The sequence below is a fragment of the Alligator mississippiensis genome, chromosome 2 (genome assembly GCF_030867095.1).
Source record: "Alligator mississippiensis isolate rAllMis1 chromosome 2, rAllMis1, whole genome shotgun sequence".
Classification (NCBI taxonomy): Eukaryota; Metazoa; Chordata; order Crocodylia; family Alligatoridae; genus Alligator; species Alligator mississippiensis.
In genome coordinates, this window is record NC_081825.1 from 24792330 (window position 1) to 24818711 (window position 26382).

At 43.1% G+C, this 26382-nt stretch overlaps 1 protein-coding gene across 6 annotated transcripts in view; it reads left to right on the forward strand.

Moving 5' to 3' along the window:
* AFAP1 (actin filament associated protein 1) overlaps positions 1-26382 on the forward strand; it is a 206325-nt gene that overhangs the window by 141010 nt on the left and 38933 nt on the right. For all 6 annotated transcript variants that reach the window (XM_059721546.1, XM_019479333.2, XM_059721547.1 and 3 more), the window contains 3 exons: positions 14771-14863; positions 18206-18290; positions 24896-25045. In XM_059721546.1, the coding sequence (XP_059577529.1) occupies positions 14771-14863; positions 18206-18290; positions 24896-25045 (328 nt within the window). The remainder of the gene's footprint in view (positions 1-14770; positions 14864-18205; positions 18291-24895; positions 25046-26382) is intronic.

A 26382-nucleotide genomic window follows, 5' to 3' on the forward strand; every position in this document is an offset into this window, starting at 1 on the left:
AGCGGGCCAGGCTGCTGACTCTATCATGCGTGACTCCCCCTAGAGGTACGTGGGGTGGAGAGCCTGGGAACTGCATGTAAGCCCCAGGGAGCCCTGCATGATGGAGCCAGGCAGATCCCGGGCCCTGCCAGCCTGGGCTTTACACTTCTCCTGTTGCCCCGCCCTGGGCCCCTGCCAGCCCTGGAGCACCAGCATGGACCCTGCACTCCTGCCCACCTGCTGCTGCCCCCCAACCCGTTGCTGCCAGTTCTGCTTCCCACCCACCTGCCACTGCCACTTCCCTACCACCACCACCACTGCTTCCCCACCTGCAGGGCTGGGGTCAGAGCTGTACCACAGTCAAGTGTGGGAGCGCAGTGTGTGCTGCCCCTGCAGGAGTAAGCGGGACTCGGCCTCATGCAAACACAAGCAGGGGCAGCCCAGGGCCGGGCCGGATACAGTCACCCGTGGGATAGTACCCACCCACAGCCCAGATGAAATCGCCTGGCAGGTTGGATCCATCCGATGGGCCATATTTTGCCCACCCCGGATATATTTGTTGAATTCCCAGGAATTCTCAATTTTAATTGTTTTTACATCACCATGCTAATTGCTTTCTGACACGATCATCTCTAATCTGCATGGCCTTCAGATGTATGCTCCACCCTTTTTCTTTTTTAGTTTCAATCTACTATATTTGCTTCTTTTTGAATATAGAAGTTTTACCAAAAAGGTATCATAGTATTTATTTCTGGAGCAGTGAAAATGCATTTACCTTGCGATCCACTGGGCCAGACACGTCAATTTATACCATTTTAAAAAACCACGAGTCTCTTCTTTTAAAAATACAATACTTATACTTTATTTTTTTTCTTCTTAAGCTTATGCAGTTAGACCTCACCCCATCCTCATCAATAAATTAAGTGACTGCGGCATTGATGCCTGCCCAGTTGGATGGGTAAAAAATTGGCTGATGGAGCGCACCCAGAAAGTAGCGGTGGACAGGTTGTACTCAACCTGGCGAGATGTGAGCAGTGGGGTACCCCAGGGCTCAGTCCTCGGGCCTGCACTGTTTAACATCTTCATCAGCGACTTGGACGAGGGGGTGGAAAGCACGCTGTCTAAGTTTGCTGATGACACTAAGATGTGGGGTGAGGTGGACACACCTGAAGGGGGAGAGAGGCTGCAACTAGATTTAGACTACATAAGTGGGCAGACGAGAATAGGATGGGGTTCAACGTAGATAAATGCAGGGTGCTGTACCTTGGGAGAAGGAATCCACAGCATACATACAGGCTGGGGAGTTTTCTTCTTGAAAGCACAGAGGCGGAAAGGGATCTCGGAGTCATTATTGACTCCAAGATGAACATGAGCCGCCAATGCCAAACCGCAGCCAGCAAGGCCAGCCATACCTTGTCATGCATCCAAAGGTGCATCTCAAGCCGGTCCAGAGAGGTGATACTCCCCCTCCATACGACTTTGGTCAGGCCGCAGTTGGAGTACTGTGTCCAGTTCTGGGCTCCGCACTTCAAAAGGGATGTGGCCAGCCTGGAGAGGGTTCAGAGGAGGGCCACCTGCTTGGTGAGAAGGCAGCAGGACAGGCCCTACGAGGAGAGACTGAAGGACCTGAACCTGTTCACCCTCAAGAGGAGGCTGAGGGGGGACCTGGTGGCTTCCTACAAGCTCATCAGGGGGGATCAGCAGCAAATAGGCAGAGCCCTTTTCTCCCCAGCACCACCTGGGGTGACAAGGAACAATGGTAATAAGCTGATGGAGAACAGATTTAGGCTGGAGATCAGAAGGCAATATTTTACAGTTAGGGTGTCCAAAATCTGGAACCAACTTCCCAGGGAAGTGGTCCTTACCCCTACCTTGGGCATATTCAAGAGGAGGTTGGATGATCTCCTGTCTGAGGTCTTGTGAATCCAGCATTCATTCCTGCCTGTGGCAGGGGGTCAGGCTAGATGATCTTTTCAGGTCCCTCCTGACCCTAGCTACTATGAAACTATGAAACCTCTTGGTACAAAGTTAGCCTGCTCCTTATTGACTGTCATTCCTGTTGGTACTATATACATCCACACACACACACACACTAATAACAGTTTGATAGAATATTTCATATTATGATTATTTTTCTAATATAAAACCTTTTGCAAATTTGATGATGTTAATAAAATACTTAACTCTTACTATACAGTGATCTGATATATGAAAAAGATTTTGTTTATTTGCTTGACATGACCAGCACAGCCTATGTCCTTATAGTTTTGCTGAGCTACATAGCATTTAGAAACCCTCTGGTGGGATATAGGTATCTCCAAGAAGAACAGAGCAAGAGGGAAGATGAAAGAAAAAATTGGTATCAGAGATCTGTGGGGAAAGGAGTGGAAGGAGGAAAGGAAAACAAAACCTAAGAGAGGAATTAGAAAATCCCATGCAGAGATAGAAAGAAGAAATTCTGTGGTAAGGAATTAAATGGAAGGGGAAGAAGGAAAATGGATGCTGTAGGACAGGAGTTCCTGTAAATGTTGGCAGCAAAGGAAAGGAGGGAAGACAAAAGATAAAGAACTAGTAAAAAATCAAGGGCCATAGGATCAAATTGCATTTTAAAAATTATTAAATAACTAGACGATTGCCAATATATTACCAATTTATATTTCAATACCAATATATATATTACACAGTAAACACTGGCACAACTGTTGTAGTTGGTATGGATTTGATAATTGCAGCATACGGGTGCTTTTCACCCTTACTAGTAGGTTTTTTGCTTCAGTGAGTTGATGCCAAATAAAATTTCCGAAGTGTATTCTCGCAACCTGTAGTCTGTGATAGCCTGTGCTGGAAATATAGACATCTGAGAAATAGGATTTTTGTCATCCTTCATGCTTTTTTATTCAGTGCCTGAAAACCTGTCAATTTCTAGTGCAAGTGCTGTAATTTCAGATTTTGACCAGATTACTGGTCTTTGTATTGGATTTTGCTGATCTCCAGTGTGGAAGTCAAGGAAGTGGTATGGGAAGCAATCACTGCAATTTTCATGGATTTTTAAAAACCTCTAAATTAGTCTGAATATTTGAGAATCCATCCCCAAGTCCTCTGTGCTTTGCCCTGATCTAACCGTATTTGGTTACTTGTTAAGAATAAATTGTATATTTCTAAACACAAATGAATTAAAAATAGGAATTTCCTGATGCTGGGTAATTTTTCTATAGAATGGGAAGAAGAGAAGTACAGTTTAGGAGGCATTGCTGTAGGCCAGCTTATCAAGTGAAGAAGCAAACTGCAGTTTCATATACTGCCATGATTGAATATATGCCTCTGTGTTGCTTTACATATCACTGGATATTTTACTGGATTTTATTATATGGAAACTACAGCTATAAGTTTAATAGATTTTTTCATAACATTAATCAATATTTTTCAAGTTTAGCATAGTATAAATGTCTGGTAATTTATTTAGCATATGAGAAATACTGTTTGGAATGAAATGGCCTTAATAGGCCATATTCTTTCCAAAGGGATTTCATTGTAATTAGATCATACTAAATGCACCATTATTTTCTGCATTGGATTTTGCAGTGCTGAATTCATTGGCACATATCAGAATTTCTTTCCTAACATTTTTAATTTATTCATTTATGTATTTGTTTATACAGCAAACATTCTTTGCACACAGACAGAGGAGAGCTATTTTTCCATATCTTAGGCGCATTCCTTCTACAAAAAAAATGGTTTGCAAAATTGCCTCTTGGCAAAATCATATCCGTGCTAGAGTGAATGGTTGAGCAATGCACTCTGTAAAACATTTAGAGACAGACTGACAGTACTTTATAGAATTCCTTCACACTACACTGCTCTCCATTAATAAAAATATTTCAAATACATGCCAAAGCTACTGTACTTCCAGCTTGACATCTTTGCTGGAACATACTCCATTCTACATAGTACAAATTGCCTACCCAAGGACAAACCTGAAGTGGTTTATGTTGTACTTGAAACAGCTCAGTTTTAATCAAATACAAAAACTACTTTTCAGTAGAAAGTACTTGTGTCACAATTTCTAAAGTGCATCAGATTTCAGGTTGTGCTATTTTGAAATTAATTTTCCTTTTGTCCAGTCACCCAATAATATGCTGTTAGCTCCTGAGTCGGGTAAAGATATATGTTCAGGGAATTACTGTATTGGAAATAAGATCACTTTCTTGTGTAAGGGAAAAATGACTTTGGTCCCAGTAGATGGCAAGATTGTTTTTAGTGCTGAAGGGCTCCTCTAGTAAGTCTGCCTGGCTGAGTTACTGCCTAAACACAACTATTCAAGTTCCACTTCGTTTGTTTGCCACTGAAATAGATAAAAGTTTCACCGTTACTTTCACCAAGAAAATGGATGGTCCATCAGTCCCTGTTAGTCAGGGGACACTCCTTATCTTTGTCTTCAACCCATGATTTCTATATTTGATGGAGTAGGTAAAGTTAGAGACTGCTGCTGGGGAATCTCTGCAGCCACATTAATGTTATGTAGACGTCTGACAGTCCTCAATCCTTCACATAGGCATAATGTAAATGTTACCAGCCTCACAGTCAAGTGATACAAGAGAGCTTTTGATAGTTCTGCACCATGATGTCACATGGGTTGGATTTGGCACTATATATGCATAAGGGAACAGCTTCAACTCACCTTTTGAAACACAACAGTGGCTATATCCAACGTAATCAGCCCCCCAATTTTTTTTAGTGTTTTCTCAGAACTGGCTGGATTAAGTTATTTTGCTACATGAAAACTTTCATTTCCACCCATGAAACAAGAATACTGTCTTCCTCAAAAATATATGCAATGTTACTCCATTTAAGGACAGAGCCTTGAGACTGAATAAAAAGGCTAGGTCCCCATTTAGAGTTTTCATCTATGGGAAATTAAAGTACACGGTGCTCAGTACATATTCAGGGTTGTCACTGCTGTGGCATTATTAGCTCCAAAACAGACCAACTTCCCTTATACTAGTCAATTTTGGGACTGCTAGTAGAAGCCTTAAAAACAAGATGAGATAACAGCTGCTAAGCTAACTGGTGCCTCTCATTTAAAAGCTTTCTAATAGCAGCACCTTAACAGTTGCTTCTCCTTCATACTTTCTGTGGGCATTTCTTTCTGGCTGGTCATGTTCTTTCGGTTCATTATAAAGGTGACTGCCGGGCTGAAAGATACTGTGCATGTTAGCAGGTTATGCATTTGTCTGTTAGGGGATAACCTGATATGAAGATTGTTGCCTAAGTAATAGGCAACAAATTGGAATTGGCAACATGCTATGCAGTTAAGCAAATTAGGCATGTGTGTGTATGTATATAAAAGTGCACATATCAGTGCATATCTACGGTATGCACTGATATGCCTATAAGTGGAGTACATAATGCCTCTAAGTCAGGGGTGGGCAATTATTTTGGCTACCGAGCCACTTAATGAGTTTTGGTGTTGTAGGCTACACACACAAAATCTTTAAGAAGGTATAATTTTAACAAATTATAGACAAAAAACAAAGCATACACTAACAATCAAACTTCTATTATATTTTAATTTTATTTCAAACATATTTTAATTTTATTTAAAAAAATAATGTGTCCTGATTTTGGTTAGTTTTTTGAGTAGTGGATATAGAGATGATTGCATAGCAGCTCAAAATAAAGTCTCACTCTTGTATAATGTGTGGGGGGTGGGTATGGAGGTAGGTAAAGGGGGGATGTGCATATGTGTGTGAGGGAAGCTGCCTGTGCACTAGGACCTGGGAGCCAGTCGCGGGAGGGAGGGGGCACATGCTCCAGAGTTTTCCTGTGCGGTGTGGAGCCCATCCCCACCCAGCCCACAGCTGCCCCCGTGGCACTCTGCATGGAGGCAAGCCCCATCCACTTCCACCTGAGGCAGCCTGCACTGTGAGCCCCCCCCAGCCCTGACCCCAGCCAGCTCACACTGCTTCCCAGCGGGGCTGCTCCCAGAGTGGCTACAACTGCCCAGGTACTGCTTGCTTCTCCCTGCTTCCAGTGGCTCCTTCTCTTCCTCCTTCTGCCCCTGCTGCACTGCTCTGAGCAGTAGGTAATGCAGAGAAGCCATGGGGTCGTGTGCCAGGCACCACACACTCAGCCAGGCAAGGGGAGCTGCAGCCAGGTGGCTCCTACTCCAGTGTGCAGGGCTGCAACTTCTGGCCACCTTTCATCTGCAATGTGCAGGCACCTGCGGGTGGCCAAGTGGTGGAAGTCAGCTGGGAGCTGGAGCCACTTGGCTGCAGCTTCCCCTGCAACTGGCTGGGCATGTGGTGCCTGGCACATGTCCCAATGGTTGCTGCTGCTTGGAGCAGCACACTGGAGCAATGCAGGAGGAAGAGGAGCCACTGGAGGCTAGGGGAGCTGAGCAGTACCCAGGCAGCTGCAGCCACCCCAGGAGCAGCCCTCTTGGGAAGCTGTGCACTCTGGCCAGGTCCGGCACTGTCAGAGGATGCAAGAGGGAGTGTGGCACAGGCTGCCTCAGGTGGGACGCAGCCCCACGCAGAGCACCTCTGGGCCAGATGCAATCGATTGGCAGGCACCCACCAGCAGGCCAGATCCAGTGAGTTGGCAGGCTGGATCTTGCCTGTGGACCGTATTTTGCCCACACCTGCTCTTCGACCAGCTTGGAAGCCAAGCCCAGCAAGTTCTTGTCCAGAAATCCATTTTTAAAGGTCAAGTTTAGTTTTAAACCTGAAATTGTCAAGGACTTATTTAGGCAAGAGAACAGGCATGAGCTTTTTCTAGGGCCTAAAATATTTTCATTTTAAAAGGGATTAGTTTCATTGTGATGATGTATATTTATTTAAACAACCAGCTGTGAAATAATAATTATTGTAGCAGAATTAATTGATACTGGAACATATAGACTTAACATGTATCCAGAATATTTTGGAATCATTTTGCAGATGACACCAGCAAACAGCTGATAAATCCAGGGTAAATTGAAGTCTAGACAATAAACCACACAGGCAGTTTCAGGTTTACCAGCTAAGAAACAGTTGGTGAAAAGAATAGCTGAAGTCACCAGAAAGTCTGTCAGAATAAGAGCGTCAAGCGTAACCAGCACAGATCCCAGGCTGCTGCAGAGATTACAGCAGTAACCCACTATACATCACTGAATGGTCTGAATTTTCCAAGCTCAAGCCCAAAATTGTACCCACAAAAATGCACATGAAAAGATGTGCAGAGTTACCATTTGTTACCCAAACATGAGGTTGTCTTCGTGGGCATTTGACTACATGCAGTTGTGTATTATGTATTTGGTCAACTGAGAATCCAGGCTCTGAATATTTTTCCCAACATGTGTGACTGCTTGGAGTAATTAGACATTTCTTTCTCAATACCCCTAAGAAATTGTGCACAAAGAAATAAAAGTACTACTTATAACTGACATTAGAACAGGATACTTGTTTGAGTGGCTTCATTCATACAGCTGAATGGGTTCTGTGGGTAACACGTTCAAATGACGATGCATGAAAAATGAGCTATACACTTAATATTCATTTGACATAAATAAAGTCACATCGCATTTAATTAACTTGAGAGTGTCCAGAAACATAGCCAATATAGGAAGAGGGAGTAGAGTGAGGAATACCGTTTAGACGGTATAGTATCTCTGCCTTCAGTGTGCCACTCATGTATTAGAAATTCATTTTCAAATATATATAATTTTATTAATGTTTTGGTTCTACTTTACTTAGGTTCATATGTACAGCAGTGTCACTGCCGTCTGTGATCCTGTAAGTTTTTGTAAACTAAGTGGACTTGGCCAACTTCAGTAACTGAATGGGAAATATCAAAGATACAAAGCGATTTGGTGCTTCTAGATCAAGGGTAGGCAAAATGACAGATCTGGCCGGTGGCTGGACTCCATTTCCCAGCAGCCCCTGCCCACATTGCTGCAGCCAGTTTCCATGGAGACTTTAGCAGTGGTGGGGCTGTGACAGTGTGGGGCCAGGGATTCCATGGAGACCAGCCCCAGCAGCGCTGGCAGGGCACGCTGCTGGGTGGGGAGCTGCTCTGGGGCCAGGGCTGGGATCTTGTGGGGGTGACAGTGTGGTCCAGAGCCGGGGCAGAGCTGTGATCCACTGCCTGCACACCCCTGCCCAGGACTTGTGGGCAGCAGATTGCAGTTCTACCCTGGGTCCAGACCAGACTGTCACCGTCGCAAGATCCCAGCTCCAGAGCAGCTCCCTGCCTAGCTGCATGCCCTGCTGGCACTGCTGGGGCTGGTCTCCATGGAAACCATGGCCCCGCCACTGCTGGGGTCTCCATGGAAACCAGTGCCAGCAATATGGGCAGGGGCTGCTGAGAAATGGAGTCTGCTGCAGGCCCAATCTGGGCTATAGGCTGGATTTTCCCTGCCCCTGCTCTAGCTATTACATTTGGTGATTGAAAAGGGAACACTTTTCCCTCTGAGTAATAAATTCTGGACCTGTCTGCCAGTGTTGGAAGTAAAGAGCATTGTGGCTGGAGGTTTCCTGTGAGGATGTACAAAACTGAGACCCCCACCACCTGGGGGTATTTGAAGATTCCACCGATTATAAGAGTATTAACCCAGTTTATCCTGGCCAAATTTCCACCTATGGTGTAAATTATCCAGAAATGTAATAGAAAACCATCTTTTGTGCTGCCTACCTTAAGGTATTAGGTGGATATTAGATTAGGTATGTTAAATAGCTTCTGGATTTTTTACCCTGTATTTGGACTGCATTTCACTAGAGAGCAAATTAATCCCATAATAGCTTGTTTAACTATTTTATACTTTACTGGTTTTTTTGTCTGTAACTCCTTGCAACTTAGGATCTTAAAGTACTTTACCAGCATTGTTTATCAAGTTATTTTAAGAGGCTTTTATCCCAAGTTTTTAAAGTGATAAATTGGGGCACATAAAAGTTACTGGGGCACAGCCCTGTCTGGAAATGAGCTTGTAAACACAAACTGTGAATCTCTGCTTGTTTCATATAACATTTCCTCAGTTTACAGCTAAAGCAAATGGCAGCATCCTTTGCATGCTCTGTCCCATACAGTCAGGTTGTTCTCTTTCTGACTCAGATATCCCCAAATATTAAGACAATAAGGCCTTTACAACCTTGTTATTTTCAGCTTATCTTTTCTTTTACTCCAGTGTGAAACTTTGAATGTCTTTGCTTAAAATGATCATTTTCAGGCTGCGTACACATTCAAATAACCTGGGAGAATTCTCCCAAGTTTTTTTCTCCTGGTAGAAAAATGTACCCAGAGCCATGTGTACAGATACTTGCATGTTGAGGCCCCAAAGAGTGGAGAGCTTGTAGTGCTGACACTGCAGCAGCAGGGGAGGCGTGCGGGAGGTGATGCCCTATGCACACATCTCAGTGTGCGCTGAAGACTCTGTTAATCTGCCTGGCAATGGGCAGCCGCGAGTGGCTGATTTAGACTGCCCACGGTTAACCTGTTTCCCTGCAGCACAATATGGGGCTTGTGAAGGGGACATATTCTGCTCTCTACACTGTCTCCGGGGGGTACAGGGGATGCTGGAGGACTACGTTTTCTTCTGAGGGAAGCCACAGCATTTACTGGCATTTTCTCTCCTATGCTAAACTCTCCTGGTAGTGATTCAACCCATGGTAGTTCTTGGGTTATTTTTCTCCTAGAGCAGCCATTTTTACTGTAGGGGGAAAACTACTAAATATCTGTGCACTTGTGGTTTTTCCTGAGATAGCACCGACCAAGAGAAACTTAGTCTGTGTCTGTGGCCTCAATCAGGGTGCCGTCATGCCATGAGATGGTGCACAATCCTTTTAAGGGTCCAGGGGCTGCTGCACAATATTAGCATTGCTGATGTGCAGGCACCTACACCATTCACAAGATAAACACAGAGGCCATGTCCACATGAGCATGGATGTTTGTTTCCCCGGGGACAAGTGTACCGCAGCTACTTGTCCCCAGGGGACGCCTGTGCCATGTACCCTCTAGTGTGCAGCAGGTTACCCTGGGTGGGGTAGGGGAGGCTGGGGGAAGCAACTGTGCTGGCCTCAGCAGCCTTACCTGGGGCTTCAGGGAGCTGCAGCCATGGTGCTTCTGCAGGTAGGAGCCTGGCCAGCAGCCAGAGTATAGCTTCGGCCAGCCATGCTCTGGTATTGGGCAGTGGGCACTGCCACCACATGCACTGACCTGCTTTTTTTTTGCCATGGATCTCCCAGGGTCAAAAAAACCCCCTGCGCTGCAAGGTAGCAGTGTGGGGAGTGCCTGTAAGTGCAGTGTTTGGTGCCACACACGGGTCTGCAGTGCTACATACTGCAAGTCCACACTTGTCTGGACGTAGCCAGAGATTTCAAATAGAAATCCATGTTAAAAACATTCTGACATGCTGTGATCTTTCTGAGTTCTTTACAGCAGAGAAATGGCTCTATAATTTTCCCATTGTAAAAACAAAAAAAGGGAAAGCCAAGGTCTGGCATTTTCCAAGGCGTACCTTAAGTCTAACAAAGGGCACCTTCAATCTAAGAAGCTTGAGAACAACTGGCTTAAGAGTTGTTGAAAGGAAGGCTGATAAATCTAGTGGGAGGTCAAAATTAGGCAGCAGAATCTCTACAACTGGGGTTGATAGGCAAAATGGAAAGACTCCAGGTTTACTGCCCCCACAGACTGGAGTACTTTATGGAGTTGGCAGCCGGGGGAAAAATATTCACCTGTAAAGTAAGCAAATATGATATGGAAATCAGAGAAACAACAAATGGGGAAATAACCATGTTCTTTTTACATGGCCATGTATCGACTTCAATTGCACTGTAAATGCTTTGGTTAAGCCACATAGTGTGGAGTTGATCCACAAGGAGAATGCAAAAATGTTGACATTCTGTCACCTTCTTTAACCACTGGACAATATTCTGTTCTTTCTCATTTTTTCTTTCCCTCAAACACTTCAGTGGTTGGTTAGTTCATGGGTTGGGTTCTTTCTTCTTGGGGTTTTTTTGTAGAATGGAGTATTAAAACATCCACTTTTGGAAACCTATTTAAATTAGTAGAGGTGGAGCACTGCAGTCTGAAGTAGAAGCTGCATCCAAGGGCTGCTTGGGCTACATAGGCAGTTTTTCATTGGTGGGGGGAGAAGGGGAAGGCATGAGACCTTGGTGTTTGTAGCAACAATGTGATGCGTAAAGCTACAATACAGAGCTGTCCCAGAATACTCCTTTCACAGAACTGTCTGATCCAGTTGCCATATATAGCAATTGGCTTCATGGTAATAACACAGGACAGACTATATGGGGGTTGTTCTGGCTGACTGTCAGCTGGAATTTTAAAGGGGTTATATATGGACTAAAATCAGTCTTGTTGACTGCTAGCTCCGTTAGAGTCCTTTTCCCCACCCCCTCCTCCCCGGTATCCCTGACCAGCAGCAATAAAGAGAGATTGTTTTTTCTTTAATCTTATTTTACTTCAGCCTGGAAGTGAATTGCAAAGAACAAGTGAAAACTAAGAAAAGGCATTTTCTGAGGGAGGCTGTGAGCCTTATGAGAAGTGCCTTGAGTTTAAAAAGGTTGAGAGAAAAGAATCAAAGAAAAGACAATTGAAGAGGTACTCGACAGTGGTCTCTAAAGTGGTGTGTGGCATAGAGGAAGTAAATAGAGATTCACCATGTACTATCTTTCACAATGCTAGACCTAATAGACACACAAGGGAAGTTTTTTTTCATTCAGCATGTAAGTACCTTGTGGAACTCATTGCCACAAGATGTTGTAGAGGTTGACAATTTAAGTTCAAAAGAGGATTCAGCATTTTAATGGATAAAAGGTCTATCATTAAGCATGATTAAGGGCTGCAGCCTCCAAATTAGGACTTCTTAGGTCTCTAAATACTAGAAGCAGTAAGAAAAGAGGAGGAGGGGACAGATCAGTCTGCACAGGCCCCACATAAATACTCTTCCCCCTTGGCATCTGTTTTCTGCCACTGTGAGGTGCAGGATACTGGGCTATATGATGGACTTGTGGTCTGACTAGAAGTATTACTGGGTTTTTTTCTAGTCCAAGCTGAGATTCTCATGCATTCATATGACTCCAGGAGCTGGGACTGTAAGAATACTGATGAATTCTAGGAACCTTCCAATAAAATCATGTGAGCTGGCAGCACACATGGACTGTTTTATACTCAGAGTTTTGAGTAAGAACTATGAGCACGTGAGATCAGCATTATAATGACAAGTCTGTGCAAACTTAATTATAGAGGGTGCACTTATTCTATACTGGAGCATATTTTGTCTCATGGAGGCATTTAAGTACAATTTCACACTATACGTATATCAAACATTAATTTTGCACACAGGGATTGATGCACTAGCCAGTGAATCACTGGTACCAAAAATATTCCTATAAATGAATTCTTGAATGTACCTTTGCTTCAGATTCAGACGTGAAAGCCACTTGATGGTGTGCCATTTTTTTAAATCAAAATTTAATTACAACTCAAGAAAACACCCAAGGAAAGCTTTTTCTTAAATATGTGAGGTATGACAAGAACAGTATTTACTCGAGTGCATGACTTTGCACATAGTACTCTGTGATTGCTGCCAAATCATTTCCCTCTGTTCTGTCTGTAACTTCCATTACTCTTTGCCTCTGCCAAAATTAACTAACTGTGTGGTGTGAGCAGATGCTGAAAACATGAGCCATTGTATCAGGGTCATGCAGGAGACAGGAATGAATGTTCCCAGAAACTGAGTAGTCAGATTTCTTACAAATAAAACACAAATGCATTTCCACTGAACTGAAGCAAAGAGGGGGAAAAAATCCCTCAAAAAATATATGATAAATTCATTTTCAGGGGAAGCAGGATTGACCTTACCTGAATGTGTAAGTGGTACATTTCCCCACATGATGATCTTTCTTTTTAAAAAAAAAAATTACCAGTAGATATATCTGGGATAAGATTTTCTGTGACAAAACTCCTAAAGTAAGTTTTGTGAACTCAGAAAACATACGGTCATCTAAGAGTGAAATACTGTGGAAAAAGTTTAATTGGAATGAATATTCAAAAAGCAGAAAGGAAAAAATCTGAGTAAGTTATATCCATCCTTGTTCTTACTGCCAAAGTTATTGATAAGTGGCGTTCACAAAACATGATTAAAAAGAGAGAGAGGAAGAGTTGAAGCCAGACTTCAAGATGGAGACTGCATGGGTAATGTATATTTAGCAATTGTATCTGAGATGGGCACCCAGCATGAGACATTGTTCAGGATCCAAATATGAGACTCTGGAAGCCTGGGTCTATTTCAGTGCTTTTCAGCACAGTTTCTATGAGATTGGAGTGAGTCACTTAATTGTTATGAACCTTACTTCCTCTTTGGTAAAATGGGATTGCTGGTACTATCTTTCCTCTTGGGGATGTCTCATGGATAAATTCTTTTAAATTGTGATGTGCTCAGATGGCACAACAATAGTACTATATCACTGTGAGGTCAAGTCTTAAAATAGAGTTACAAAATTACATTATTCAGTGCCATCTTTGTTGTGTCTTAATGGTTTCCATATCGGATTTGCTCTCTTTACAAAGAAACATTTCTAAGTCAGCCAGAAGAAGCTGGGACCTAAAAGTTAAGTTAGTGTTCCTGTTTAAGGACTTCCTATGGGAGTGAATGTTCTGTGGACCAAGTGCTGCTATCAGCTAAAAAATGAGTGAGGTCACAAGCCCAAGTAATGGTAAAATTTGCCCTAGAATTGGAACTTGGTTCACAGGTCTCAGGCAGAATAGAAAACCCTGTTCTTTCTCAGCTGAGTTGGGTCTTCTGTGCTAATGGTGCAAAGGGCAGTAAAACCACATATTTTTAGCCGTGTGACTTTGAGGACATGCAAGGGGTAGATCCATTAATTAAGAAGGTGCTTTTACATAGTGGTTTTTCTTGATGTAACTCTAGAACAGCCCTTCCTTTATACTCCACAAGTAGTGCGCCTATCAGCACCAGATACCACAGGCTGAAGTATGGTAGGCAGCCCCACCTAGGAACTAAAACCAAACAGTGTCTCTAGTGAAAACAGGATATAAAAAACCTCATCCCTTCTTAGAGACCATCAGATTTATGAAAAAGTATCTCCTTTCGTAAATTGTAATCTGTTGGGTTTTCTTCAATCTTTCAAAGTCATACCATAATTCACATTTCATAAAATATATTTAAATTCACATGGTTCATTGCTTCATTGTCAGTGTCACTGGTAAAACGTTATACAATTAGTATGAAAAACTATTAACCACACACTCAACAGTATCAGAGAGAGATCAGTAATTTGGCCAGCACATCATTATTTCTTCATTAAGAAAAGGAGCAGCTGGGTAGTGTATTAGGCAGAAGTGTTGTCCTTTGGCTTTGGGGACCTTGGATCTAATCCCATTTTTTAGTCATAATGAAATTAATTTGGCGGTGTCAGCTGAGTTCACGTTGCAGAACTACCACACAGAAATCAGCGGTTCTGACAGTTTTTTTATTCAGGAGAGACTTGGAGCTTAGCTAGTCTAGAAACTGAAACCTTTCACCTCTAGACATTATGGCTCCTCCAGGTCATTCATGAAATAACTTAGTGAGGCAATGTGGAGAAGCTCATGCAGTGGCAGCCTGCCCAACACATTGCCTATGGATAAAGAGAATGATTTCCACACGGCTGCTATTTTAACCATCAGGAGAGCAAATATTCATATGATTCATCTTGAATAAAGCCGCTTTTCCAGTGAAATATAACTTTCTTTTTTTACTTGTTTGTCAATGAAGCCATTTTGCATTTCTTTTAAGGTAATAAAAGAAGTTTGCAACAACTGTACAGGAGCTATAGACTCAGATGGACCATCATCTAGCTCACCAGTACACAAGACAGAACTGGAAAAGGTATGTTACAAAAGATGACTGCAAAGATAAGATCATGATGATTCCTTATGGAAGGGCCAATAATGACTTCACAGGTCTAGTTGTGTTGCCGTTGCCCTTAAAGGAGGACTCTAATGAATTACTGGATTCGGTTTTCAAATTTGGCACAATTACTTTTTAATTACCAAATCTAAGAGACCCTAAGTTTAAGACAACCCCCCACCCCACCCCAGTGATTAGATTCTATATATTGAAAATGTATAAGTTTACTATTATTTCCCAGATATAGAATCTAATTATCATAGGGTTGTCTTAAACCTGCCACCCCCTTTCCCCCCCACCCCCACTACAGGAGAGAAAGCAGTGGCTGAGGGGATCAAGTTGCCTTCTTGCTTTCTGCCCTCCCACATCCCCCTCCAGGCTTCCTCCCCCCACCACTGGCACCCCACTCCCTAGTCTCTACCTCTTCCTCCCACTCCCCAAAATTTCTGCCTCTTCCTCTCTGCTCCCCACAGTCTCTGCCTCTTTCCTTCTTCCATTCTTCCCCTTACTGTCAGATGCTGCTCGGACTCTGCTCCCCCGCAGTGCACAGCACATGGAAGAGCAGCCCCTGCCGGGCCACACAATAGTGTCAGCACTGCTGATTGTCCAGGCAGGGGAAAGAGTTTCCACGTGCTCCATACCCAGGACAGAATCCAGCCCAACCCAGAGCCGAGCTGCCCCGGACAATAAGGCGGCGGGGAGGGAGCAGAGATGAGGTGGAAGCTGTCGAGGGCAAGCGCAGAATAGAACAGGCAGGTCTGACTCTTGCCCCAACTTGGGCTTAGGGTCAGTCAGAGCTGCAGCAGCTATGTGCCCCCCTCCCCCCAACTCCCCACCCCAATATGCGTGCAAATCTAAAACAAGGGACTTTTTTCCCATGCTGATGGGAGAAAAATACCTAATTTTAGATTCAAGTAAATACAGTACATGTTTATCTGTATAATAGCATAAATGAAATAAGTGTTTTGTCCTTTAACTTTTTCAAGGGAAAAATGTTTAAATCCTTCCTTTTAAAATTGTTCCCCTACCCTGTAACATCTCAGACATCACACGCATTTAAAATGAAAGACATTCCTTGGTAGCCAGGCAATGCTAAATCAGTCTGGTAAAAGTTAGGCAGCAGACCAGGGAGGCAGGTGAAGTGTTGGGGGAATTATGGATACGCACTTCTGCTAGAACCTCTATGGCAGTGCTGTTCAACTTAAAAGCAGCCGGGGGCTGAATGCCCCATGGGCTGAACCAGCAGGGGCCAGTGTCTGTGGGCCGCTCCAGGATGAGCCATAGGCCCCCTCTGTTGCACACACTACATGGGTGCCCCCCGTCCTTGTACTACAGGGGTGCTCCCCTCTGTTTCACAGCCCTGCGTTATGCACCCACACTCCCACATTCACTGCTGCACCATTCACCTGAGCCTCCCAACACTGCTGTACTGCATGCCTGTGCAGGCACCCCTGTATTGTTGCACTGTGCATTTCCCTTATCATTCATGTCTATCCCTAGCCCTCAGCTCCCTTAGCCATGCTACACTGTGCCACGTGCCTCCTGGGCCAGGGACAGGCAGTGAAAGGCGGAGAAGGAAGAGGGTGCCCAAAGACTCTGCTGTTGCAGAAGCCTAGGAGGCTGCAACTTAACCCTGTGGGCTGCCTGTTGGACAGGGCTGCTCTACAGGATGTAAACAACAGAAAATCTGGATAGGAGTACGTGGAGGTGACATACTGGGTTGCCTTGGGATTACGGAGGGCAGGAGCAACCCTTAAAGAACAACCCTGGCATACAGCAGTAATACTTGCAACCTTTCTTCAAGGGCTTATGCCTCAGCAGAGAGACACTTGATTACTCTGACATGGTTGCCTTGGATTCAGGAATCATCAAGGCAGGAGAACATAAATTGAGGAGGAGAGGAACTCCACAGGGAGGTATCAGTCCACCAAAAATTAACAGGACAGCACTGTTCTAGGCTCCTGGTCTGCAAGAGCATGCATGTAGCAGGCCCCATTCATTGTAAGACCATGACCCTTTTTATTATGCATCAGTTCCTGGTTCCTTTAAATGTAATGTTTAAAAGTTCTTCTGAATAGGATTTGACTTCAAGAGTCTGGGGCAAACTCCCCTCTGTCAGTGTATTGGCATCAGTGTCAAACCATGCATATGCAGCTTCTCAAGAAATTCTGGGGCTGCCACCAAGAAATAAGCATCTACCCTGCCTGCATCAGTACTGTGAATTAGATAATGTATGCTGATCAGAGCAGCCCTCGGCACATGCCTCAGTGCCATGATTAGGCTCTCCATTTGTAGGGTCATTTCTGTGAGCAGAGAACCCTATCAGAGTGCTGGGGCATGTGCTCAGGCTGTCTGTGCTGCCCCCATTGTGGGCTTGGACTCGTGCAAAGCAGGCACAAGCAATGAGGGCTTGCTGATTAGTGGCACTTTCAGGCTCATTCCAGAGTCCATAGAGACAAAGCTGAACGGCAGAATTTGGCCCAGGATGACAACAAATATGTGGGTCTGAGTGTATTACTGAAAAATAGAATTAAACTCTAAAATGTTACAAAATAGCTATTCTCTAAAAATATGTGGCATAAACAAAACCATTGTTTTGCGGTTTAAAACCACAACCATTATGTTGTGTGGTATAAAACTTTTACTGGCTCTTATTGGGGATGATCTGCATAACTCATTTGTGCCTTCACCAGTCTTGAGTAATATAGTCATACCCAATTTATGCCAGTATAAATTTAATACCACACAATCCCATATTTCTTTCCCAAGCATTACAGTTATTATTGGTGCTAAAAACTTAATTTTGTAGCCCTTTTTCTTGCATTATTCAAAGTACTGAAATGCTACCAATAGGAATGTATTTTTCTTTCTTTATGGTGTCAATTGTTAATGTGTATCTGAAACATTCATTAAAGAAATCAGTTTGAAGGTTTTTATAAATCTGGCATGGCCAGTTCTTATGGAAACCATAGATTAATAAACAGCAACATTTGAAATCTAGAAATACAAGAAAAATACGAATAACATAATTTATTTTAAACAAATTAGTCTGTTCCTTTTAAACAGATATATTTCACAACATAGCCTTAATTGTGGGTATGCTTTCCAGTGACAGCTTTTTTTTTTTAAGGTTTGTTCAGTGCCATAAAAATATCAACCTGTGAAAATGATTTCTTGACTATTTTATACTTGTCCTCAGAATAAATTAGTGAATAGTATGTGCTTTATCTCATAATAAGCATAATTTTAAATGGCCAAATGATGTATCATGAGTCCATTTTGAATATATGTGAAATAACCTATTTTTGTTTATTTATGTAGAAATTGTCTTCTGAGAGGCCAAGTTCAGATGGGGAGGGTGCTATAGAAAATGGAATCATGGCTGTGTGTAATGGAAAAGAACAAGGTGAATCTTTGAAGAGCATTTTTCAGTGTTTGTTAAATAATTAATAAAAATATTGTTTCTTTTATGGTTTAGGGCACAGGCATGAGATGTATAGTCTATGGAGCAGCAGCATCTGGCCTTTGGGGCTCCTGAACAGAGTGGGAATTTGAGGGCAGAGCCTGACACAGAGCTCTACTGGGGACATGTTTCAGCCTCCGCTGAAACATGTCTGTGTTAACCCTTGCAGCTCCCTGATGCTACTTGCTCTACCACCAGAGATGAGTCCAGATCTGGCCTGCAAGGAGCCACACAGTCCAGATCCAGCCTGCGTGGCCAAGTGAATTTGATGCCTCTGATTGAGGCAATAGGTAGAAATTTTTTTAAATACCGCTGATAGTGTTTATCTTTATCTAAGTACTTATCTTGAAATTCAAACTATGCCAAGTCTGAATTACTAAATATTTCACACTTGTGGAATTCAGGGTATATCCATTCTATTTCAGAGTGTCCCTCTGCATAAAAGTGATGTAACTGATAGCATAATCAGATCCAGTATGTAAATCTAAACTGGATTTTTCCTGTATTCGTAAAGCACAGACTCTGTTATGGGGACATTTAGCCAACTATGTGTAGGGTTTTCCCCTAGGTGCATATATAATTTTAAACAGGAAAACTGTCATAGAATTTTACAAGGAAAGACAAGAATCATATATGCTAAATTACTTTAAAATGATGTACTCCACGTTAGAGCCATAAAGTTTATTCCCAGTTCTTATATTCCAAACAGAGGGACTTTCCAAACCTAATGGCAATTTTGCCTGACTTAAATCTACAAAATCAATCCCCAGATGATCCTTTTTCTGGTTAAAGAAAACAGTTCTGCAAATTTGTTAGACCAAACTAGTTAAATAGTCAGCTTGAGGTATATAGATATTTTTGTTCAAATGACCAAAATTAACTTAATCAACACTGCTCTGCAGCTGTCAAAATAAAAAGGTGATGTAAGCTGCATTGGAACACAATTTTATCAACATTGGCTTTTCGGCAAGTAATGCATCTTTTTTTCTTGACTCAAGTAGACTTCTGTTTACTATGGGTGTTTTAGTTTATGATCTTTGCCATCTCCCTACTTCCCTCTACCAACAGATTCTATATCAGTCTCTCAGACATAAAGATCTTCATACCACAATCAAGAGTGCAGAGTGAAGTAGTTAACTATGGCCGTGGTCAGTCTGTTCTAAAAAGAGGTGGATTTGCCAATCAGGAGCATGCTTTAGCGGGACCAATAAAGGAGTTCACTAGAGGTGCATTGATATATCAGTTGCCTATTGAATAGGCACCAATAAAAGGGGAAATGACATTATTGGCTATTGGCTTTTTTTGGCCATTGTAGCCCCTAATGTTTACCATTAACTATGCCTTCTGGGTTAGGGCCCAGGACACCCGGGTTCCCTCTCCCCTGCGGAGCCGGGGTCCACAAATGCCTGGGCTCCCTCGGGAAATGGTGGGTTTCTCCTTGCAGGCAGGCAAGGTGTGTGGGGGAGGGAAGGGGCCAGGGTGGTGCAGATTGAGGTCCTCACAGTGAGGGAGGGAGTGGGGTAGGGGTTAGGGCTGGGAGCAGTGCCCAGCCAGGGCAGTGCATAGGACCCAGGCCGAGAGCGGGAGTGGGACAGAGCCATGAGCAGCTCGTCCGTGGGGCGGGGAGAGGGGGAGCTCCCCACCACTATGTGGACCCTCCAGGGGAGGCATGGCGGGGCATGTGCCCCCCCCTCCCCCCGCCCATATTTGTGTGTGGGGTGGATGCAGGCTGCCTGCTGTGGGCTTGGGGCTCTCTACTCTGCTGCCTTTCCCTCAGGAGCCCCATGCCAGCTGCATGCCCCCTGCCTGCCTGGCAGCAGTGGGGGCAATGAGTTGTGCAGCTGGGCAGGCAGGGGGCACGTGGCTGGCGTAGGGCTCCTGGGGCAAAGGCAGCAAACAGAGAGCCCCAAACCCACAGCAGGCAAACTGCATCCGTCCTCACCACACTCGGCTCCGCTCCGCTTAAAAGCGTCCCCGTGCTTAAAAATGGTGGCGGCGGCCCTAGAACTAAAGCTCATTCAATGAGTTTTAGTTCAAGCACCATTTTTGGTGGGATGCTGATACATGTGACACAGGACGCTGCTGGAATGTGCCAAAAAAATGGGGTTTTTTATGTCAGTTAAATCTGGTTAAAAATCAGCTATTGGTATCAGTGCACCCCTAGAAAATCTATCGGTGCACACTTATGATTCACATACTTTTTTCCCCCAATCAGCCCTTCAATATATGGATACATTTCTTAAGCAGAGAAAGTAATTTTTCTTCTCTGAAATAAAAGCATGAAGAGGCAGTGCTGCAAAATGACTACCAGCTTTCATTTCAGGCAGTATGGTGTTAACCCTTTCACAGCTACTCTCAAATTTGAGAGTAGCTCTGAATGGGTTCATAGATTCATAGATGTTAGGGTCGGAAGGGACCTCAATAGATCATCAAGTCCGACCCCCTGCATAAGCAGGAAAGAGTGCTGGGTCTAGATGACCCCAGCTAGATACTCTTCTAACCTCCTCTTGAAGACCCCCAGGGTAGGGGAGAGGACCACCTCCCTTGGGAGCCCGTTCCAGACCTTGGCCACTCGAACTGTGAAGAAGTTCTTCCTAATGTCCAATCTAAAATGAGTAGTCCAATCTAAAGAGAGTAGCTCTGAATGGGTTAACACTGTATACTACCCCTCCTGTTTGCTGTCTGCAAAAGAAGCTGGCAGCCACCTGACAACACAGCCTCTCTATGAAGAAGCCAGCTGTAGGCAGTGACCCCGGAAAGATCTTTGTGTTTTTCTGTATTCCAAAAACAAGGTGTGTATGTTATTTGGAGGTATGTGGTATGTGAGAAGGTATGATAGTTGCATTACTTTAGGTTCCTTTTGTACTAGGATAGGAGTGGACAGATAAATTGGTTTTGGGAAGCTGTTACAGTTTACAACTTGGGTAATAGTTTCATCAGTTTACACACTCTGGTTCCTAGGAACCAAATGATGTGATGGGCTTCCACAAACATTTTCACAAAATGACAGAAAGCATGAAGTATGGAAATACGGTAACCATTCAAAACTATTGCAGCCATCATGGTCTAATTGACCAGAATGTATGAACAGTGATTTTGAATGCCTGAATTGAGGCACTTCAAAGACCCTTGATTTTTAGAAGATGGTAAGCATGCCAGCTCTGAAAATCAAGCCCCTTTAATGCTCCTGAATCAAGTAATCAAAATCACTAGTTACTGTTGAAATCTTAGCCTTTATTTCTGTCACAGGAGACTAATACAAATGGTGATATTTAGTTGAAAATAACATTTCTGGGACCACTGAAAAATTTTAAGGGGTACTAGACGAATTATGGCATTTTTTTAATATTCAGTTTTAAACAACGAGGGCTGGGAAAATTAGAAAGCTCATTTGGCTACATGAGAAAAAACTAAATTCACTGGGCACCAGTTTCAAGTCCTGTCCAACAGAGTCATTGCCTGTCTGCTTTACTCCAGGGGCAGGCAAAGCGCAGCCTGTGGGCTGGATCAGGCTGGCGGTGAACTCCATTTCCCAGCAGTCTCTGCCTACATTGCTGTGGCTAGTTTCCATGGCTACCCATCAGTGGAGGGCCAGGGTTTTCATGGAGACCAGCCCCAGCCACGCTGGCAGGGCATGCAGCTGGTCAGGGAGCTGCTTCAGGATCTGCAGCTGGGATCTGGTGGCAGTGACAGCATGAACCCAAGCTGGAGCAGAACTCCTGCCTGACGCATGTGGGTAGGAGATGGCAATTCTGCCCTGGCTCCTAACCAGGCTGTCACCACTACAAGATCCCAGCCCTGGCTCTGGAGCAGTTCCCTGCCCTGTTGCTCACCCTGCCACCCCTGCTGGGGCTGGTCTCCATGGAAACCCTGGCCCTGCATTGTCACAGCACTGCTGCTGCTGGGGTCTCCGTGGAAACCCGCTGCAGGAATCAGCTGCTGTGAAATGGAGTCTGGCTGCATCTGCTGTTTTGCACACGCCTGTTGTAATCCCACGCTCACATGTTTCTTGTTATGCTGTGGTGGAGGTGAGAAAAATTGTCTTACTTGTGTGTCTTAAGACCAGAGAATGCATTCCCTCAACTGGAGGAAAAAGGCTATAGGAGACCTTATTTCTTCTACATTTCAGCTCAATGTCAGGATGGGACATCATGGGAAGTGACAAGGAAGTGTTCAAATCAGCTAGTTTAACTACCTGATCTTTATTCTGGGAGTACTCTTCTTGTTCTCCTTCCACCTCACTGAGAGATGTTTGTCAATAGGGGAGCATATTCCTCAATCACATAAGTGCCTTTTGTCTTTTCTTCCCTGCTCCAGATGTTGTTAAGCTGGTGCTGTGTGGGATAGCAACTTGTCTTCAGTCAAGTGCTGCCTTCTGCTGTTTCTTTATGTTCACACGGCTGTGAGCAAATGTCCCTAGATCTTTGGGAGTTCATTGCACATAGGGAAAGTAAAATATTAGTTGAGATCATTCTTTGCAGTTGTGGGAGCAAGATTTAGCCCTTTGTTTTCACATGCAAGTAGTTACTTTACTGCTGCTTGCCTATAATTCACTGTCCACTTGAGAAAATGAGATTTTTTGTTCCCGCAGAGCTGCATATAATTAATGACAGATACTCACAGAAGGCAACAGTCAGACAGACAGAGTTTCTAATGAGTTTCCATGTTAATTAATAGCTAAAATAGAGACCATATTATGGCTTTGATAATTACTTAATTATTTCTCTTTTTTTTTAGGTACATTCTTTACTGTAGGTGTTCAGTTCATACAGTTTATTCATTAGATATTTTTCTAACATCACTGCATTTAGGCCAGTTTTACATTTCAGTTCATGTTTTTCATGTGAACCTTTTGCTCAGTCTTTTTTGACTCAGTTCACATTAGTTCACACCCATTGATGGTTGTTGTTCGTGTGCCTTGCAAGTTCTAACAAACTAAAATTCAGATAAACTTCATCAAGAACACTCAAGTAAATTTCATCTCTTGTCAAATTTTAAATCGGCCAAAGTCAGTTCAAAAAAGGCCTGGGTTTGCAAGTTAACCTAGGCTGCTGATAAAACCTAGGGTGGGTGAGTGATTTCCAGCCCATTCTTGTTTTGCAGCTCAGCTCTTGTTTATTGGTTGTGAATGTTTGGTATTATTTTAAGTACAAAAGGTAATAATAATATATTTTAAATCCCCTACAGTATAGATTATATCTCAGTAAACTATTTTCCTTCCACTTTGTCTATTCCCTAAAATTGAGCACCAATCTTAGTGAGCACTAATTGTCAGTTACCTTAGTGACTTTAATTATTTCTTGGTAAAGAAAAGTTATCCTATACAGGAACTTTTCAAAATGACCCTTTTTGATCAGTATAGCTTCCTTGATGTTGTCCCAGCGGCAAGAATGTGGAGGAGTGTGGAAGATGCATCTAGTTTATTGCCATTATATTTGGATGGCATTCTTACCATATATTGATCTGTTGATCTGTGTTTATATATTAATGCCATTATATTTTGAAAAATGAATGGATATTGTCCAGCTTTGTTTGTATTGCATTTTAGATACAGTGGGTATATCTATATGTGACACTACATCACTGTAGCAATGTGCTATGGTGATGTAGCTACAGCATCGCAGTTTGAGCCCATAGATGTTACATCTCCATATTAATGTGCTCCCGCAATATAGTGCATTGCTACAGTGACTTAGCAGCTAAAAGTAACTGTGTGCAGTGTGCACAGTGCAGTATGTGCTGTACTGCACCATTATTTAGTACTTCCAAAAGGAAATATTAAATGATAGCACAGTAACAGCGTCAGCATAGGGGCACCTGTAGATGGTCCCAGCGGGTGCATCTACATGTGCAATTAATGTGAAGCAATAAACTCTGGAGCAATTTGAGCTGGAGTAAACTACTCCCGGGCACAGTGTCTACATGTGGTCCTGGAACAGCAGCAATTTGAGCCAGGGCAGAGCAGGCCCCCACCTGGCTGGGCTGACCAGGGTCAATTTATACTCCCCAGTGCATGTGTTTCTGCACAGTTAAGTACTCTGGCAGTACTATCTTACAGCAGAGTTAATTAGTTTACTGTGCCCTAAAACTGGCACGTAAGTAGATGGTGACAGTTTACTATAGAGCTAGTTAGTCTACTCTGCAGTAAACCATATGTATATTTTAAATTTAGTGGGTACATCTACACAAGTATCCGAAGGACATTGAAAAATTAGATGATTATTATAAAAGAGAGAAGTCATTATACTGGTGAATTTAAATGATGAACTTACTTTTTGGTGTCCCTATCTTTCTGTATGCCATGTTTTTTTAAATTGGTTTGAGCCTGTGAACTTAGCTTTGGCATTACCAGGCTTGTGGGTATGTATCTCATGGTAGAAAAGAACTATGTTCTCTATGCCAAATTCTCATGCTAAGAATAATGGCCATTTCATGCATGCTTGTTTTTCTGTAGTGCAGTTATTCCCTTTGTGTTTGAGCCTTGCGCTGTCCTGCAGTTGGTTTCATTTGTACATCCTAAGACATAAACATGTTTGTTTTCTTGACAGTGAAGAGGAAAAAGAGTTCAAAGTCAGAGGCCAAGGGTACTGTAACTAAAGTAACAGGGAAAAAAATAACGAAGATCATTGGTTTAGGAAAGAAAAAACCATCAACAGATGAACAGACCTCATCGGCTGAAGAAGATGTTCCAACATGTGGTAAGAGAGTTGGATCACTTTGTCTTGAGCTTTTGGTGCAACTAAAGCTTGATAGTACCCTTCCCTAAGAGTAAGATTGCCCTGCTGTAAATTATTCTCATATTAAAAAAAGGTGAACCTAGACTGGAACAGATGCCAAGTAGGGATACTAGGATGATCTCGGAATTTACCATATAAGAGGAGACTAGAAAACTTTGGCTAGTTCAGACTCAAAAACCAAAGGCTGAAATATGTTATCAAAGGAGTAAACACCAAGGAGTGAAAAGAGCTACTTAAGCAAGGGGTCAACAACCTGTGGTCCATTGGCTGGATCTGGCTTGCAGAGCTATTGGATCTGGTTCACTAAGCCGGGGCTTCAGCGGCATTTGAGAGCAAGGACATTGACAGCTGGGCACTGAGGAGATTCACCCATGCCACAGCTGGGTGGTGGGAAGAAACAAGCCATTTCAGCCCACAGCCAGAAAACAGCCAACTGTTAAATTAAGCCAAAGCCAACACAACAACAGACAAGAATCAATTGCTCAAAAATAGATGTTAGCTTGAAAATTAGAAGGATTTTCTTCACCCTGAGGGCAGTGAGTCTCTCCACTTGCTTTCTAAAAACATATTTACTTGTAAGATGACTCTTGGTTTGTTTATGAAAGGAAATATATGGCATGGAGTATCTGGTATGGAGTCAGATAACTACTCCCTGCTATGTGAGATTTCTCCCGACATGTCATGACTCCCAAAATTTACCCATAGACAAATAATCTCAACTTGTAGTGTTTCTATACTTACCACCTAGTATCTGAGCAGTAAATGTTGTCTTAGCATTGTGCATAATATCAGGCTCTAATCAGTCCTGTGTCTAGGCCTGAAAATTTATATTACTAATAGGACTTTCTAGAAGGTCCTTTCTGGTCCTATGTTCTTAAACTTGTACACATTGTGCAAAAGTTTGTAAGTTTGTAAAATATATTGTAGAACGTCTGCCCCTCCACTTACCGTCCTAATCTCAAGCCTTTCCTCTGGCTCTTGGTACATCGAGATATATTATTTAAGGATATATTATATAAGGTAAGCATGTAAATTCAGCTGACGCTTACATCACTTTCATGGCATTTTGCATTTCTTCTGTTTATTTTTTTTCTTCCCATATTTAGGATTCTATATATTAATGCTGACAGGTATGATTTTCCAACAACTCTGATTTTTCCAGGTCATTTTGCATTGTAGTCTTGTTCTACTGTATTCTTGCTGGTGCTCTAATTTTAGTGACATCTCCAGATGGGAACACATCTGAGTTTTTAAGCCAAAGAAACAACCATAAAAGAAAACCATGAAACAGATCAGCA